Raw genomic sequence first — 19,185 nt, 5'->3', positions numbered from 1 at the left:
CAATTCCTAAAGGGTAGTTCAGCAACATCTCAGGAAATCAGATTTATCTCCCGCAAGCTGGCTGCATTTAAGACTGAACTCCCAGTATATGTGTGGTAGCATGCATGCCAGTGAGAGAAAAAAAGTGGTAAGTATTAGAATGTTTATAAAACTAAAAGAAATGTTACATAACCTAAAACCTCTATAGGGGAGTTTTTATCATCAGTAACAACTGGCTATATTAAGGACGCTAACTTTCTCTCGTAGAGTTTAGTTTTGCTATTAAATGCCTATGACAGAAAAAGTAGACCCTCAACCCAGTTTAACAACGATCAGTAAAATGGTTAACTTCATAAACAGTGTGTTTTGTCCCATTCTTTTAAAGGATGGTATTCAAGTTAAAGCACATTGAGTACACACTGCTTACAAAACTGGTAGAGAGAAATAACAGTTCATCATTAACTGTCAGGATTAGTATCAGATAAGGATTATCACTACCAGAACAAACTCAAAATTTTAAATGGTATTAGTGTATTATTAAAAGTTAAATGAATCTCAGTTCCAACTTTGGAACAAGGTTAACAACTGACCTGAAGAAACTGAGTGAACTCTGAATAGTTAAGATGCTTCTTCCTGTTATGTCCAAAATGCAGTCGAATAAACTCACAGTCCCAGTTGAACGGGATTTGAAGATGAGTAACAGTTTGTTCAAATATTTCTTTGACATTTGCTTTGGGGAGGGAAAAACAAGAGGTGAGCCCTGGGGTACAGTAAATCTACAAACATTCCAGGAAGGATACAAAAGTTAAGATTTCAGCAGCTGTTTAAGAAGTGTTTTAGCTTGTTAAGAATAATTGCTAACCGAACCTTTACAGACCTGTAAAAGAACACATTTGAGACACGACATGATACTTTTTGTATTATTGCATAAAACCTTGGAGTGAGTGTTTTATTTAGTTTTAATTAAGAAGCAATTTCCCTCATACATGACAAATAAAAGCTATTTTGCATTCTGATATAAAAATCAATAGTGGTTCTCTGTCTCTGCCAGGAGTCAAATTAAGCCCTTTATCAAGAGCTCGAATACCTGCACTACAATCTCAGGCAATATTTGTCATACTAGGTATGGTTTGATTGAAACTTGATTATTACAGTCACACTGTCTGAATATGGCTATTGAAGATAGGTATAAGAAATGACATCTAAAACATATCATTAACTCAGCAGAAAGCACGTTATTAGATGCTTTTGATAAGGCCTTAGCACAAAAATCAAATCCTATAAAACATAATTGGTAGTCTCAGTTATTAAAATGTTTTAAGATAAGTGAAGATAGAGATGTTCTCTTTTAAATAAAGTAAAGAAAAAACCTGCCATTTCAGATTATGGAATTCTCCACATGTATACTGTACAATTGAAATCTCAATGCTAAACATATCATCTGAATTCAGTCAAAAACCTCATCTGAAAAACAGCATGCATTATTCATACACAGCATTGCCATGGTGCAAAACAAGCCTGTTTTTTGTGCAGATTATCAAACACATGAACTGTATAACAGGACATCTACCCATACCACAGGAACACTTTTGAAAATTGCCCTCACAGTACCTGAAGTGGTTTATCAACCTAGAATCTGCTAACAACCAAAATAAAATGTGGCACAGAGCTTAAATTTAAGACTAAATACAAAATGTTTTAGCTGATAACACGCCTCTTCTTTTCTATGTTTAAACAGTTTTGCTGAAAGACAAAACGCAATGAGAAGAACCTTAATTATCATTTGATAACTCTACCAAGACCTATTTACTTGAAGTAAATGTATGCTTTTTCTATGCTAAAGGACTATTTGATTCATTAATTGTTTCAATTCTATAGTCTTTCTACTAGTTCTAGATCAAATCTAGGAAATCCACTGTATGGTTTTATCTTCTCAGTGAGGAAAGAAAGGGAAATGTCCAGAATGTATGTGTCAAAACAGGGGTGCACAAAGCAGGATTCTTTGGTTAGATCACTTCCTTCACAGTTAGACTGAGATTACATATTCAAATGGCAGATTATGGCCAGTGATTTAACCCTTACATAAAGGTCAAACACAAGAGTCAAAACCCTACAGTTTAAACCAGTTTCCACTGCAAGGTAGGCTAAAGGATTTGTTAGGGTCAATAAGAAACCTAAAAACTACTCTGACTGTTTGTAACTGTCTACTCATACCTACTCATCAGTATCAATATCCAAGGTGAGGGTTAAGAAAAAAAGAGAGAAAGCGCCAAACACATAGTGCTCAACTATTTTATTTTGCCATACTTCCTTTGGAAATTCCCTCTGCAATAGAGTTTTACATCACTGTTGCAGATCAAGGAATCAAGGTATGCACGTTTCAATTCCCTACTCACCACTAATTCACTGCAGCTTTTGGCCAAGCTAGAGTCTCCATGTACTACAAACACAAACAGGTCAGTGCAGGTCATTATGGAGCCTGAAAAATGGCAAGGAACTGTGAACAGAGCAGAAGACAGGCCTGCTTCACTGGATCTATTGGCTTGGCTACTAATGTACAAACAAGGGTGCCAACTGGCTACTACCTACATATATGTAAAACTGACATCTAATGCACACTGAGCTCCCCTAATGAAAACTTAGAAAAGAATGTGTTGAAGCAGCCAGAAAATTTAAATCATATTTTCACTTGTTTCCAGTAGTTGCTTCTCTTAACCTTAGAGAAAGGTAAAAACAGTACCTTTTTTCTTTAGAAATTTTATTTTCTTATCCATCCATGTTCACAGAGACATATTTTTCACTTGTTTTTCGTGAGACTTAAGCCCGATGTTCTCATAACTCTCAAGCATTTAACTGTATATACTTCAAAAACAATCAATTTCCTACCCTCAATCTTTTTCTTCATAAAAACATTTACAACTACTCATCAACATATCTCAAGATTCTTCAGCACATAAAAATAATAGTTAAATTAATTAATAAATTTATATTCAATAGTTGAGTATTGGTACTTGATGAATTCCAGAAATGCCTAACTAGCTTTAATAAATGGTATCCAAACTAGCTTGTTGCTTCTCTGAAAATTGAGGTGCCTTATCCATTTCTCTTTCCCAGGCAATCCCTCTCACATGCAGTAACGTATTCTGCATATATTACAATAGTCTCAGTTTGAACATATGCTCTTGTACGTAACAATTAATTCCATGTTGGCTTGGTTTATGAAACGCTTGGGGTACAGAGGCAAAACTGTGCACTAGTTCTGAAAAATCACCAAACCACAGAATGGTTTGAGTCAGAAGGAACCTTAAAGATCCCCTAGTTCCAGTCCCCCCGACATGGGCAGGGACACCTTCCACTAGACCAGGTTGCTCAGAGCTCCATCTAACCTGACCTCGAGCACTTCCAGGGATGGGGCATCCACAGCTTCTCTGGGAAACCTATGCCAGTGCCTCACCACCCTCACAGTAAAGTAACTGCCCCAGTCAAACCCATGGAAACATTAAATACAATTTTCCAAAGCCACCTGAGATTCTCACGCGCCTCTTGGTAGGTGCTAAAACTTAGTACATCTACCCAAGAGCAGGGGTGCTTTCTTCACAATATATCAACAATACCTTTATAATCCAACTCTGTTGGCTCTTCTATTATATTAACGGAAACAGCCATCGCCACAGCCAGTAACTTATGATGAGAAGCAGCAAACAGCCAATGCAAACATTGCAGAAATTATACACAACGTGATCATCAGCTACACTTTCACCACTGAATTATCATCAAATGTTTAATTTTTAATTTTTTTTTTCACAGTAGAAGCAAAGCACTGACAACAAAGAAAATAGGCAACATTAAGGTACAGATGCTGGCTTTGCCTTTTTTTTTTTTTCCTCTTCCTCAGTCAAAACCTAGTAATGCTTCTAAATTAAGATAAACCACACGTGTTTCAAATTTCCAACAGAGCTATTCTGCAGGGGGCAAACAGCAAATTATTTTTCAAGCCTTTCATTTTAGTTTGACATTTTACAGAATGCATTCAATGTCCCTGTCAATACATGTTGCTCATTTACTAATGTCTTCTACTCTTTGCTCACCTTTCTGCGGTGGAATTCTTTCCTACTGAGCCGATAACTTTCTTTCCAGGCTTATAGTAATGCATTTTCTTTTCAGATAGGCATACAAGTCAGCAGCCTGATGACATACTCAACTTACCATGAGCCCCAGGAACAATAAACCTACTACTCTAGTGTACTAGTACATTACCTCCAAGGCGACACACATTCTCTCAAGATTGCTTCAGCATTTCCCCACCCAATCATTTTAAACAAATTATAGATGCCTGGAGCAGCTATCTGCAGGCAGCACACACATGACTGGCTCAACTTCCATCAAGCACTGTTACCTATCAGGCTCAGAAAAACGATACAAAACCCCAAAGATTCTAGGCAATAATCAATGTCATATACGGAGGAAGAATACTTTAAATTATAAACACTATGATGTCTCGTTGGTGGCCCATTGTGGGGGTGAGCTCAATACTCCAAGTAAACCTTGAGGCAGTACCTATTATTTATTTTGACTTATCAGCTCCCCAAGAAGCAGAGTGGAAAGCTCATACAGTTCTAGTGCCATCAACCTGTTAACAGTTTGCCATTCCCATGCACCAGTGATAAAAAAGCAATCACACTTGTTAGGGGCACAAAAATACAAAAGTGTTAAGTTTTAAGCAGCAGCATAAGTATGGTAAAGATTTGTTGTTTAACAAGGTTGTTTTGGGTTTTTTAAAATCTGTCTACTCAGTAATCCACTGTCCAATTTGTGCATAATTCAGGCCTAAGGTACATAATTAATTTTAACATTTACATGTTGCTATTTTTCACTACTTCTGCTAACAGTATGTTTTCACTTTGAAGCACAAAATAAGGAACCACAGTTAAAGGCAGAAAGATATTTTTGTAGCACCTGATGCCACAGAAGTATATTGGGTAATCCAAATGTAATACAATAATTACTTTTATGTGAGAAATTTTAACTAGATATAGTTACATTTTATTTCTACTCTTATTTTAAAAAGATTAGTGATTCTATTGAAAGATGAATGACAGCCACATTAAATTGTCAATACATATAATTTTAACATGAAGCTCTCCTTTTCTGTTCCCACTTGTTGAAGCATGGTTTGAAAAAAAATTATCATTATCATTATTAAGAGGAGGGGGTCCCATCCCATTCTGCATTGCTCACAAGTATTTAGAACTATAGTTTAAGCCTGAAAAGAATTATACAACACAAAACAAAAAAAAAGGAAAAAAGGAAGTCCTAACAGTGATGTTTCCTATGTTACTTGCATGTGTTAAGCAAAAGACGCTTTGAAAACAGGCAACTAATGTACAGCTCACAGGAGGCCAAAAAAAATAGCAGTTCTGGTTTACAGCACAGTTGATGAAAACATGGATTTTTCCCTCATATCCTCACATCTGTAGTCATGTGATTATGAGTACTTTTCTGTTTACATTTTAAAAGGTTTCCAGTCTTTATGGTTGCCAATACCATTTTAGAAAGCAGAACTTTTCAGATTAAATCCAAATCCTAGCATTTTCAATCCAGCTGCCCTTTTATAAATGGTGAAGTACTAAGTGAGTACTAGAAGTGCTCTCTGTTTTCTGAAAAGTAATACTCATAAGCAAAGCACTAGCTTGTATAATACAACTCCTTTCTTTTGTTCTTGCTCATCTTCTTCCAGTGTTCTCAAACTCTATGTCCTGATTAAGGGAAACCTGAACTTTCTCTATCAGATTAAAATTTGTCTAAGAAAACAGACTGGTCAAAACTTCAGTATCCTTGTATACTCAAATTCTGAAACTATTAAATCGTTATTTATTATTTCAATTCACCAATATTGTACAATTTTCACATAGTTGCATTAGGAGGCATCTGATCACCTTCCTTCCCCCAATGCCTTTGAAGAAGATGCTGTTATACTCTGCAAAATAATTGTAATTAGATTTTGAGCACAGGATGTTTTTAAAAGCCTTAAGTTCAGTTCCATAAATATTTTCCAATTATCTCCAAAATAATTCTGAATACAGAAGAATCGCAAACATATTTAGCTCTATCTTTCTATCCATATCAGCAAGTGTATTTAACTGAAAAAGCATCTCTGAAACTCTCCAGTTTATCAGAGAATGGCTTTCTTTGTGGTGACTCTACCAGGAAGAACAGCTGGAAAATGCCTTGAAACTGTATATTCCAATTAAAAGTGATGCAATCCAGATCGTTGTGTGGTGTGCCAGAGAGATAAATTACAAAGAATCCTTTTACTCCCAGTTAGACAACCTATTTTTCAGAGAAGTTTCGCAGATAATCACAGACTTCACCTTTCAAAACACAGTAAGGATTATCTGCTTTGACATCGGAAAAAAACTAATAGCTTGAGCAGATTTAATATTCAGGTTTGCTTTAACCCGAATTCAGGTCAAAAGATCTGCACAGAACAGAAATAAAAATAATATTCCTAAGTAGAATAGTATTAATTTTATGGAGTGTTTTTGAATATTTCACTCATGTTAAGTAGCACAGTCAATACATCCCACAATCAAAAGAGCACAGCGCTTGTCAGTCTTCTCTGGCTACAGACAACAACCTGAAAAAAGATCACTTGTCTTCATCAGCTTTAGCTGCTAGCATTTAAATATTTTATGGATAATGCGGTATTGTATGGGCCCAGCAGCAACACATTTTGCATAAAATATTCACCTAGGAAGCATTTATGAAGATGTAGGAGCACTTGATTAGGAATATATACTTTTTCTCTATTTCTCCATGATTAAAAACTTATTTAAACTACAACCATATCAATAGGTTACGAAAATAGTCATTTTACTGCTTTTTATTCACCAAGCTGACAGCAAGTCCAGTGCAGCTGAAACACGTAGTGAGTATTGAGCATGCTGTGCAGTTTGCTCAAACAAAGTAGGTCCAGTTTCATGTTCTAACATGGGCCTACTTTACAAACGTTGCAGAATACCAACTACACATTTATGGCAGTCATTCATACAGGATTTCTGCATGTCCAAAGCTCCTGGATAAGTGTCCCAAAGCAGTAAGAAAGTAGTAGATGACATTAAAGTGATAGAAGGTTTCATGTTTCAACATCTGATATTGCAAAGACACTGATTAGCTTAGCATACAAGTATTTCTACAAAATAGTTCCTGAAGTCGTCTTCTAAGACAGTTCTTCTGTGACACAATTAATAGTTTCATCACTGGAGAGCTGGAAGCTAAGTATTTTAAGAGACTCGAGAGGACTGCAAAATGCTGAAGTGCTTGAGAATGGTTCAAAATCATGTCAGTAAATAAATCCTAAACAGAAGTGAACCCAACTAGAGCAGCTTGCTTCCAAAAACAGCGACAGTTCTGAAATTCAACAAGCATACTTAACTTCCCCCAGATAATTGAAAACTTGAGTAGATGAGAATATTTTTTGAGAACACATTATCTCACAACCAGTGTTGGTTCAAGTTACTGGTCTAACAGACCCAAGTTGATTCTGTCCCTTGCTTTGGATGCACAGTGCAGAAAACCTCAGTAAATCCATGTTGCTTCTGGCAAGACTTACTGGTTTGAGATAGCTTTGGCATCAATGCAATCACATCCACAGAGCGTTTCATCTGAGCTAGAGAATCTTGACTCATGTTTGCTCCCATAACCAACACGGTTTACCTCAGACTGGATACATTACAGAGTCTATAAAAAACCTAACTTGTCTGATAGTGATTCTCACACCAACTGGCTAAACTTAGCACCATTTCAGCATCTTTCTAATAATTTACTAAAACTTTTAACTCTAAAACTTGTGTTTCTATTTTGTCCTGTTTTTACATGAAACTAAACTCTGTGCCTTTCTGCTTCTGTGGCATGAAAATGAAAGAGTGCAGGTCTCATTTACAGAACAGCTGTAAGACTGACTTGGAAACTGACTGCAGGGTTACCAAATTCTGAAGATGTCATGTATCATCATTAACATTTTTCACAGTTGTATTAATATGTATTATATGCGTATTAAGTAAAAATAAGTAGCCCATGTTACAAACAAACAAACAAGCCAAGATAAAAAAACAGCACTAAATGTGGGAACAGTAGCACAAAAAATATGTACCATGTTATGTTAATAACAATGTTAAATTGCAATATAATTAATTTTGCAAAAACACCCCAAGAAACCAATAGTAAATTTAAAATTCCCTCAAGAATTTCCTTTTCAAGATTTATCAGCCTTACAAAAAAATTCAGCAAGAAAGATACAGAGAAAACCACCAATTTTCTACTTTACAATTTCTCATTTGTGTTTTCTTTTAGACTTTAATTATATAAAAATAACAATCCTCAGTCTGATTGAGGAATTTGTATATAATCTGAAATGGCTTTTTGTTCAATTACGGAACCAGCTGTTTCACGTGTGCTCATGAGAGCTACCAAGTTCAAACCTCCATTTTGTAAGATTATTAAATAAACCATCGTTAACACGGTCATGCTGATTGTAGTGGTTTGTCCAATTCCTAATGACTGCATTTACTGACTTCACTTTTATTTAAATTCTAAAATATTTTCTTTTCAAGATGTTGTGCATCCAAATTGCTTAGTACCTGACTCTTCAGTTAATGATGTAAATTGACAGGCATCCTAAGTCAAACAGTTCGTTTCCATAAAAAGACATTTGCTTTTTTTTCCCCAACAAGTTACAGTAATTGTCATAAGAATGAAAGAGTACAAACAGCAATTGGTTACAAATGCAAGCATAGTTTGTATTTTCTTTATTGAGTGCTTTATTCTTTTGGATAGAAATAACATTTAATTCTCATTTCATATTATTAAAATTCTTACCATTGATTTATCTGATTTTCATAAACATGAAGCTTTAAAAATAAAGCCTAGTCCTCCTTGAACTGCAATGTTAGCAACAGTTATTTAGCAATATCATAAAGCAGTATAGTTAGCCTAGAGAATTTAGTCTGATTACTAACTCACGTGATTAGGTAACAAAACCAAAGGCCAGACTTTCTTCCTAATTTTGCAAATATATGATCTAGTTGTAAGTTACACTCATAACATTAAAGTAAGATTTGCTCCTCAAGAAGGAACACTACCACAGGAAATCAAATTATTAGACCTCCTTAATTTCTGTATTGAGCTCTTACTGTATGAAATGACAATTATTCAAAGATATGTGGAGATCCAGAACATATCTTAAAACTCCCTCAGTGTTGAAGGAGTTTGAAATCCAGGGTATTGAATTTTACTTAGGATGACACTGAACATCATGGTATTTACTACTTCAGGAAAATGAAAAATCTTGATTCAAGAAGACAGAGAAAAATGTATTTTGTCTCTGTATACTTCTTAAGCTTGAATTGAGAGAGAAAAAAAAAGTTCTACTCATGCAGAGTCTTAGGAAAAAAGTACAGTACTGCACAAAATGCATTTCTATGCACCTGTCATCATGAACCATTATTATGACAGATATTATAATAATCACTTTCTTAAACTGTTTTTCTTTAGGTATTCTTACCAAATGTTACTTCTCCACTGCCATTCTTGTCAAATAACTGAAAAGCAACAACGAATATTGCATCTGGAGTACACAAAACAGATTCAAATGCCAAAAATTCTTGGAAGGAAATTAACCTAGAAAGGAAAACGGAAAAGTTATAAAGATTTTTTTAAATTGTTCATAATACCAATGATAATTTGCATTTGATACTCTAGAAAAAAGTTTGATCCAAATATTAAATAAAATTCTAACTTAAAATAATTAACACTCTAGGGACTGAAAAGTATGTTACATTCAAGTAGTTAACATTTATGCAACTCAGTTTATTCCTCTATGAAGCGACGGAATTCTTCCTATCCATCAACACCAAAATACAATCAATTCTCACTGAACACCTACAAGTTATTACTTGTAATTATAAGTGTAATCAGACAGCATTTAAAAATTAAGACATAAAAACACCACAAAAATTATAACACCATGAAATTTACAGGTCTGTCATTGTATTACATATGTATTTCTACTAAGGTACTGTAATGCAAGTACAGGAATACACTATAAAACATACATTTCTTTAAAACAATACATAACATTCATAAAAAACAAACAGGTTCAGAAAAAGTTATACTTTACTATGCATATGGAAAGGATATTACACTTCAAATGTGATATGAACCGCCAAGTCATATACTCGGGGCCAATAAAGAAGGAACATAAATATATTTGGACTCAAGGACAGACATGACAAGGCAAGGAAGGATTTGAGTGTAACAGCAGATCACAAGATTCTGAGCTGTGTATGCAAGACAGTCATTATGCACAACTCAGGATGCACTAGTAAATCCAAGTCCTTGTCACCAATGTATAAACTCAAACTTGAATGTATGCATAGATAACTTACTAGGATAATAATAAGTAGCTTTTCTAGAGGAATTCTGCTTATTCTGACCAACACAAAAAAAAAACCTTTAGAAGGGATCCTAATGTTGTATGTATGAACAGCTGCAGAAAGATAAACCTGAAGCTAAGAGCAGATAAAGGATAATGCTGGCACAAGAAAATAACAGGACAGATGACAGGATATATATTTTAGCATTAAATAATCAATGGGAATAAGAATTTCAATTACATTTTTTATATTCAACAAAAAATTTACCATATATCAGTAAATGCTGTTAAAGCAGAGAATATCGCTGTTTCCTAGAACTTTACCTAGAAAATGTACATAATTGATGTGAACTTAGTACTCATCATACGAAATCATTAGCTCATAGTGATTACTTCAAACATTACTGCTTACTGCTAAAGAGCCAAGTATAAATTTTGTTCCCTGCAAGAAAAAAAAAGAAAAATCACAGTATTCACACTATTATTACTTTATCTAGTTTTTCCCTGTCAAAGTACACATGAAGCAGAATTGAGATACTTTAAAGAGGTTAAATATGTTAACATTCTTGTATATACGCACTGCACAGGAAATACAGAAAAACCTAATGACTTTGAAAATAATTAAGATATGGAAAATACAAAATTATCATATTTAAGCCACAAAAATCAGAGATATGAGAATGGTTCTTCACATGCAAAGTCAATTCCATCCAAAGGATGATCTTGATAAATAAAAGGTTCGTATCCAAGAAATAAATGTTCCTTTAAAATAATTGTAAATACTATCATTTCAAAATATACCTTACACACAAGCATAAAGCTGAAACAAATTGATTCCTAACCAGGAAGCTTCATAACTGACAAGATCAAGTGCTGATCTCTGGAGAATGCATTCATAGATGCCTGAACCTCAAAGATGTCTTCAGAAGTCTCACTATAACAGTGCCTACAGCAAAAGGAGATAGACACATTCAACTTCCTTTCCACATACTCAACTCCCAATGCCTAAGAGCAGGGATATCCTCTGTGATCCTCCATTAGCCATTAGGGCGGACGTAACAGGAGCTGGATTAAACAGAATGATGGAGCTTCCCACCCAATCACTCAGTACTCAAGTATCATCCTGTGAACCCACTGCATTACAGAGTACATAACAGTATCAAATCACTCACTTTTCATTTTCTCTGTAACATTTAAAAAAAATTCTTTTCCTCTGATTTCTTCTGTACTGCTACCTTTCAAAAGCATACAAAGTAACCCACGTGTTTGCAATTCTTCTCTTTCCTTTTTTCTACTACTTTTCTCATTTTTTCCCACACAACATAGCTTTTTAGACATTATGTATAGCTCTGTTGTGACTCTCCATTATATGAAATATCAATTCTTTCTTGGGGACTTCACTTAAGAACACATTTCCAGATTTAAGAACGATGTGATGATAAAAAGAATACCCAGAAACAATCAGTTAAAATGAAGAATTTTGAATTACTACTGTGAAATTTTGATGTTCAAAGGGGTAAGAAAATCTTTTACCTAGTTTTGGCATATATATATATATATACACACACACACACACACATATAAATATATAAGTAAGTATATTCTTCAGAGAGGGTATTTATCCTAATTTCAAAATCAGTGCCTGCACCTGAAGACACAGGAGTGCTTTCAGCATCAGTGAAATCCTATTGTACTAAATAGGTAACAGGCAAGTTTAAACCAAATTCTAATTTAGAGGTCATCACATAAATTTCTTTATGCACAAGAATATGCACTTGTAACAATGAGGAATAAACATTTTGGAAGTGAACAGTCATCTGTTTTAAGAACTACTTTACCGAGTTCCACTAAAGCAAACCACTCGTGTACAGCAGTAATGGGAGAAGGCAATAGTTCTCTGGAACAGTTAAGTAAGGATCAAGTTACCATTAGAAAAAAAGTAAAAACATGGTTTTTTTAAACACATGCCTATACAGAGCCAGTTCCAAAATGTGCTGTTTCTGTAAAGTGCCAAACTTAAACCTAAAAGAAATAAAAAAATATTAACAATGGAAGCAGCCACCAACCCTCTGAGTATTTATTTCAAGGGCAAGCAAGGCCTTAAGAGAATATGATAGCAGATACAGGAATGAAATTTTCTAACAGAACCCAAAGCTTCTCAATGACTTGCTGCATGACATTGGGCTGTCGTTTAATGTACAGGTATACGCATGGAACAGGACTACTGATACTTCCTTGGACTTCATAAAGTAACCTTAAGTCCTTGGAAAGATGCAATGCATCCTGGAATTCAGTTGAAGACTACAATAATTATTCATGCTATTAGAGTCTGGATTTTGATATATTACAGATCACTACAAATAAAAGAATGTGAATATAAAAAAAATGATGATGATAATGGAGCTATAATAAATTCTTCAGATTAAATATAGATTAAATATAAATATAGATTAAAACATTTAGAAAAAAGTTTCAGAGAAGTATTCAAACAATTAAGCATTATACACTTCGAACTATATGGTTGTGCCAAATAAAAATCCCACTCATCCCATAAAGAAGGTGATAAAGCACACTTACCCATACTTGATTATCTCGCTTCAAATATTACCCAGATTTTTAAAAAAGCAATAAACAAAAAAAACAAAAATCTTATTCACAGGGAAGGTAACAAAAAGCAATGCCTGAAAGTTCTGTTGTAGCAGTAAAACAAATGATTTCCTACTGTAAGAAAGACCCTTTTGTAAGACTTTTTCTGAAGAAATGCATACCATAAAAGATAACCAACAGCTTTCAGAGAAACAAGATGCTAAGCATGTTGGTTTACTTTATCAATTAAACTATTATTTGAACAGATGCATACAAAATTACCTCTTCAATCCATAATAAAGCAACAAACTGCAGCCATGTATTGGAAACAGAGACAGGTTACTTAAATTTATCAAATGTATGTATAATCAAATATATTATCAAAGTGCTGCAGCCTTATGAAAAATCATGTAGCATTACATCAAACAGGAGATCCTATATTTGTCATTTAGAGTAAGAAGTATACAGCACATACAATTTCATTTCTACAGCACAGATACTGTGCAAGCTGCTCAAGATACTAAGCAAACTAATAAAATGTTCTAGAGCAGAATGCAGGAGAACAAAAACAAAATTTAAGTAACCAAGGAAGTTAAGGAGCTGTCAATTTAAAATAAGTTACATTTTTATATTTACAAATGTATTGTATTTTAACAGCATTTTCTTCTCTACAAAGTAACTACTCACTTCTGCATTCTTGACCTCTTCTCTGATCCATCTTAACCTTCTCACTTTACTTTAACAATGTCCATGCCTCCTACTACAATCCAAGGCCAAAACTAGAATCCTACATACAGCAGAAGAAAAGGCTCCTTGGAAGACAAATGAGTTAGAGGGCACTACCTCAGCGGAGCAGACATTTTGTAAATTAGTTTCAGAGAACTGTCTAAAAGCAAGCAGGAGCTGGAAAAGCTTTATGCAGTGTGACCTGATCTTGATTAGGCAAACAACTTCTTCCTCCACAGAGTCACTACTGTCTCTAAGTCAGCACTTTAAAAAAGACCTCAGTGGTTTGATTTGAATTGCACACTACAGAAATAAAAAAGCTCTTCCATATTTTCATGTTTAATTACAGGTACTGAAGACTCTAAACAGTACCTAAAGATGGATGCGGACACACAGAAAAGAACTTCTCCAAGGCAACCCTACTACACTAAACTTACCTGCCATTCAACTTCCTCAGCTTTTGTAGAATTTAACAAAATATCATCAAAATAAATCTTAACTTAAAAAAAACCCCATGTCAAACACTGCCATTTTTTCTCTGTTTTCAAAAATGTATAGTCTATTGTACTTGTGAAAAAAACTTCTCATTTAAATAAACCTAAAGTGTAATAAAATCAATAATGTATTTTAGAAGATGAAGTTATCAAACTCATGCACTCACACATTTACCTATGCACTACAAGTTTCAAATGGAAAGCAAAATTCTCACCCATCCTTAGTTTGATCTGCCACTCCAGCCAACAGCTGCACTGTTTTAGGATTGTGATGCGGATCTGTATGAAGTCCTAGGTATTTTTGCACAAAATCCTCTGGGGTCATGTAATGTTCACCATCTTTCTCAACACTTGCATACTAGAGTAAAAATAAAAAACCAAAGGAACACAAACAAAAATTAATCCATTTAGATGCTAATTATTGGCAATTACCAAATTAGTATCTTTACTGAATATAACTTAAAATGGTGCACAACTGTCTGCACGTAACTGCTCTGAAATTAAAGGGCTAGATTAAACTAAGAGTGTTACTGTACTAGTTTTATACTAACAACAGTCAGATTCCCCTGTACAATAGATATGTTCACATAATGACCAGTATCTTCTAATTAAAAGACAATTACATATTTCAGAAACTGTCAGGTAATTGCAAAAATTTATAAAACTTACAACCATGCTGTAGCGTTCCATTTGTAGCTACACTGAAACCACAGCTCATAAATTTTCTTACAATTTCTAGTAGCAGGTATCTTCTGAATAATTGTTCCTGATCTTTATTATGACTATTTTGGAAAATATATATTACTTCTTTTCTCTTTTTGTGAGAAATAAATGTTCAGAGTAATTTTTATCCTTAAATTAATGTTTTTAAGGAAAAATTCACACACACAGACAGTGCTTGCTTCACCATCTCGTGTATCTCTTCCACAGTATCAGCCCCTCACAGCACCTCATCAGCTCTCCCTCTTCCACCCTATAGCTGTGATGACAGCTGTTTGCAAGACTGCACTGTAAACAAGATTACTGAATTTATGGAGAACTAAAATAAGACTATTTTCACTAAAACAGGAACACAAAGCAATGGACAGGAATCCCTTAATTCAGCATTCCTGCCAGTATGACAGCACAATGAAATTGTGGCTTCCTTGAATCAGCTCTGAAAGGTTTTCTTCTCAGCTGTACACACAAGTGACTGAAAAATGCCTTCCAAAGCACAGTTCTGCTGCAAGACATGAAATCCAAAGAAAATTATGTATGAAGGACCACCAAACATGCAGAGTATGGAGCATATCTTCAAGAATCACTGAAGTCAACTGTATGACAGTAGAGTGCGTATCGAAGACAGTCAAAATCTAAACACCTTTTTTTTTTTTTCTCCAGACACCAGTTTATTGGAGTTTATCATAAATAATAATTCATAATAATACCTTTCACAATAAAAACTGTTTGGGCAAAGTTTTGTTAAAAAAATTTTGAGATAAAAATAATCATTGAGCTCCATATGAGAAGGTCGTGGCATTTTGGAAGAGTTTGGCAGCAAGTCAATAAATTAAAGCCTAACAAAGTAGCTCTGCATGTAAATACATTAGTCCTATGTTTTCACCATATAAATTAAGTCAAGAATCTCTTTGATCAAAATAAGCAATTTCAAATTATAACTTGAATGTAAAACATACCACATCAATTAAATCTATGTTCCTCTCAATGTTGAACTCTGTTACTTTATAACACAAAATTCTTAGTATACATTTACAGATTGTCTCAGGTAAGCACTTGATGAATTTCCATGAGACTTTTTTTTAAAGCATCCTCACATAAGACAAACACACAAACCCCCTACTCTAGTTTACAATCTGGTGCTAGGTATCACCACACTTTCAGAAACAATGCTTTGGGAATTTCTTTTTGTTTCTTTCTCCACCTTGCTTGAACAGGTTACATTTTAATTCAACAGGCAGGGAATAATTCAACTATATTTTCCAAAAGCTGACTGTGTCTTGTCTAAGAAAAAGAACGAAGGTTCACTAAGAAATCTGGTAACTGTTTTTCCATCTAATTCTTTTATCCTTCTGTGATAATCTGTTACGGAATTTGTTCTTTTATGAATGTTACTGAAGTCTGTGGTTAGCAAACATCTAAGAGGTAACGTATTTGATGGTGCACAGACAAGAAATTTCAATGCCTGCATTTCGTAGTTCCAGGATTAAGAGAAATAGCACATCTTTTTAATGCAAATCGAACTTTGTATTTTTAACAGTTTAAAACAGTTAGAAGAAGAAGATAGCACACTTCAGAAATACTGAAGAGGAAGGTATATATCGTTTATCCTTTAAGATACAACATAAACTGCATGGCCAGAGGGCACCTATCACATTAGGAGACATGCATGAACAGAAGGAAATTTAAGTACACTCTCTGTGATTAAGGTGGATGGTGACAAGGCCTACAGTTCAAATCTTCCCTTCTAACCGTTTCCAAGGGAAGCCAAATTTAGGAAGGAATGCACGACCTTTAGCTGAAGCTCACAGAAGAGGCCAGCACTCTCAGCAAAGAGCACAACACATCTGACCCCTAGATGTTTGCAGTATTTCATAATAAGACTTTCTACAACTTAGTTCTGAAAGGAGTGATTCTCTTTTGTTTTAAAGCCTGCAACTAAGTTTGATTTCTAACCATCAAACAAAAATACAATTTCAAATTCAACTGTGATCAAATAGAATGCAGAAGAAATACAAACTCTTTTTCTATGCTTTTTTTTTTGCTGCAGAATCTCAGATAGTCAAAGGAAGAGAGGACAGCTCTCATATTTTTCATTCCTCACAGCACAAAACAATCCACAACTTCATTTGCATGTTTCTTTGAAGAAAACAAGACAGACATGGAGAAGACCAAAAAGCCGTTTTTCAAAGACAGACTCTTTTTTAGGTCAATAAAACACGTACTGTCAGAAAGAAAAATTTCAACATCCAGCTGTACAATATTCTTCCTCTCCACTGTTCTCTGTATGACCACTATCAAGGACTTTAACTGCTTATTTCCAGAAGCAAGAACTTCTACTGATTGGATGTCAAGAATCATAAAGAGTTCACATTTACAATTGAATAGAGTATTTTGACACCTCATTTCACTTATTTTCATCCAAATGTGCAGAAGCATCTTGCAAAAAGTTGGAAAAAGGTGTCCTAGAATCATGTTTTTATACTGTATTAATATATATTATTTAAAATAATATTTTCATGTTGCTAATTTTATTAACATACTCTACTGTAATCTTTATCTACAAAAGCTGAATGCCATGTCAATCAAAATAAACATGTGTTGGAATATTTTTTACTAGAAACTAAATGTTGAGCTTCCACAGTTTGATGCCAGCATTCTAAATTTCTGCACTTCAGCAATGCTACAGTGTAATCCAGCACAAAAAAGAAAAGGCCACCAAAATTATAGCTGGGATATAACTCCTCTCTGTCAGGCAAAAAGGTGTCTCTGACTACTTATCATATATGGAAATTGTCAGATGGTATAGTAGAACCAGAAGATACATATAAAAAGTTAAATAATGGACTTTATTATTTACAGTATTAGCTCTAATTTTATACTCTTTATTTTTTAAATAGAGAAAAGCTTCTTGAATATACTGTGTAACATTCAACATTAGGGGAAAAAAGATATTTCAGTCATTTTGAAATATCAGTGGCCCAACTATGGACCTAAAACATAGTTCTTGTTCTTCTTATTCCATATGCCTGATTCAAACTCTATTATCAAAGTTTTAGGATTGACTGGATTTTCCTTTCTGATCATGCTTTACTGGAACTAAGGAGTGGAAAAACCTTCATACCGTTATTTATATATGTTAATTCTAAGGCCCTGCAAAGGTTAATATTACAAAATATATAAATCTTGAGAAATTAATTTTAAGTTCTAAAAACATTGCCAGCGGTTCCATTCATAAGAACACATATAAATCCTAAGGACAAAACATACAGTCATGGAAGAAGAATTTTTTTGGATTCTGCAAAGGTGCATTAAAAAAAAAAAAAAAACAGTACTTGGTCATAAATATTTGTTTTATAGAAAACTAGAAAATAGTTCAGAAAATTATTTAATATTATAATTTGGGAATGGTTATCACGATTTGTGCCAGCAGCAGTTTTCTCCTCAACGCCTGACAGTCCCTTCAATACACTGTGCCCGCAAAGTGAACTTTTAAGTGTCCCACCAGCACACCACGCGTTTGATGCCATGGCAAACTGCTGGAAGGGCAAAAACCAGAAGTCTGTCACTCAAATGACATTAGATCTTTTTACCTGCAAAAAAATATTTCGGAGTTCAGCAGGATCCGCTCTTTTGCTTAAATGCACCTGTAAACACAAGCAAATTAATGGTTCGCTTAGTCGGGCTACTGTCAAGACCGCAGACAAAACCCACCGCGCCAGCCAAAGGTTGCATTAGGGAGTCTCCTGTCAGACCGGCAGGCCCAACCTCAACCATGACCGCGCCGTGCTGCCGCGGGACGGCACCGGGTTCCGCGCCGGTGACAGCTGTCAGCACCGGGCTGCCTGCGACAGGCGCGGCGCCCCGGCCCCACGCGACAACCGCGACAACCACCACCGCCACCACCGCCACCACCGCCACCACCGCCACCACCGCCCCGGGGACCCCGGCCCGCGCCCCCCGGGGCACTCCGGCGGGCGGGGCAGCGTGAGCTGCGCTGCCGCTCCCCCGGGGCCGCCCCGCCATCACCGCCCCCGTCGGCGCCATTCCCCGGCCCCGCGGGAATCCCGCAGCGGCGGCGGCCGCCTCCCCCCGCCTGCCCCCGGCCCCGCGCAGGATCCCCCCGGCTCCTCCTGCCACCAGAGACGGAGCCAGAGAGTCACCTTGACCGCCATACTGCGCCCGCCGAGGAAGAAGAGGAAGAGGAGGAGGAGGAGGAGGAGGAGGAGGAGGAGCCGCCCGCCCGCCGCG

At 35.5% G+C, this 19,185-nt stretch overlaps 1 protein-coding gene across 2 annotated transcripts in view; it reads right to left on the bottom strand.

Annotated features, from left to right (window-relative positions):
- Positions 1-19,185, bottom strand: part of SLC25A12 (solute carrier family 25 member 12) — a 46,513-nt gene extending 27,328 nt beyond the window's left edge. The window contains exons 1-5 of one of the 2 annotated variants that reach the window (XR_007204786.1): positions 19,098-19,185; positions 18,528-18,581; positions 14,433-14,575; positions 9,542-9,657; positions 570-709 (exon numbers count right to left, since the gene is read on the bottom strand). Coding sequence is in view for 1 of the 2 variants with exons in the window: in XM_048309549.1 (XP_048165506.1) it covers positions 570-709; positions 9,542-9,657; positions 14,433-14,575; positions 18,528-18,581; positions 19,098-19,109 (465 nt within the window). In the remaining variant the exon portion in view is untranslated. The remainder of the gene's footprint in view (positions 1-569; positions 710-9,541; positions 9,658-14,432; positions 14,576-18,527; positions 18,582-19,097) is intronic. The other variant, XM_048309549.1, reaches the window with a different exon arrangement.

Source organism: Corvus hawaiiensis, chromosome 7 (assembly GCF_020740725.1).
Source record: "Corvus hawaiiensis isolate bCorHaw1 chromosome 7, bCorHaw1.pri.cur, whole genome shotgun sequence".
NCBI classification, from domain to species: Eukaryota; Metazoa; Chordata; class Aves; order Passeriformes; family Corvidae; genus Corvus; species Corvus hawaiiensis.
Note: the sequence above shows the minus strand (reverse complement) of the source record. Positions and strands in the feature narration are given on the sequence as shown.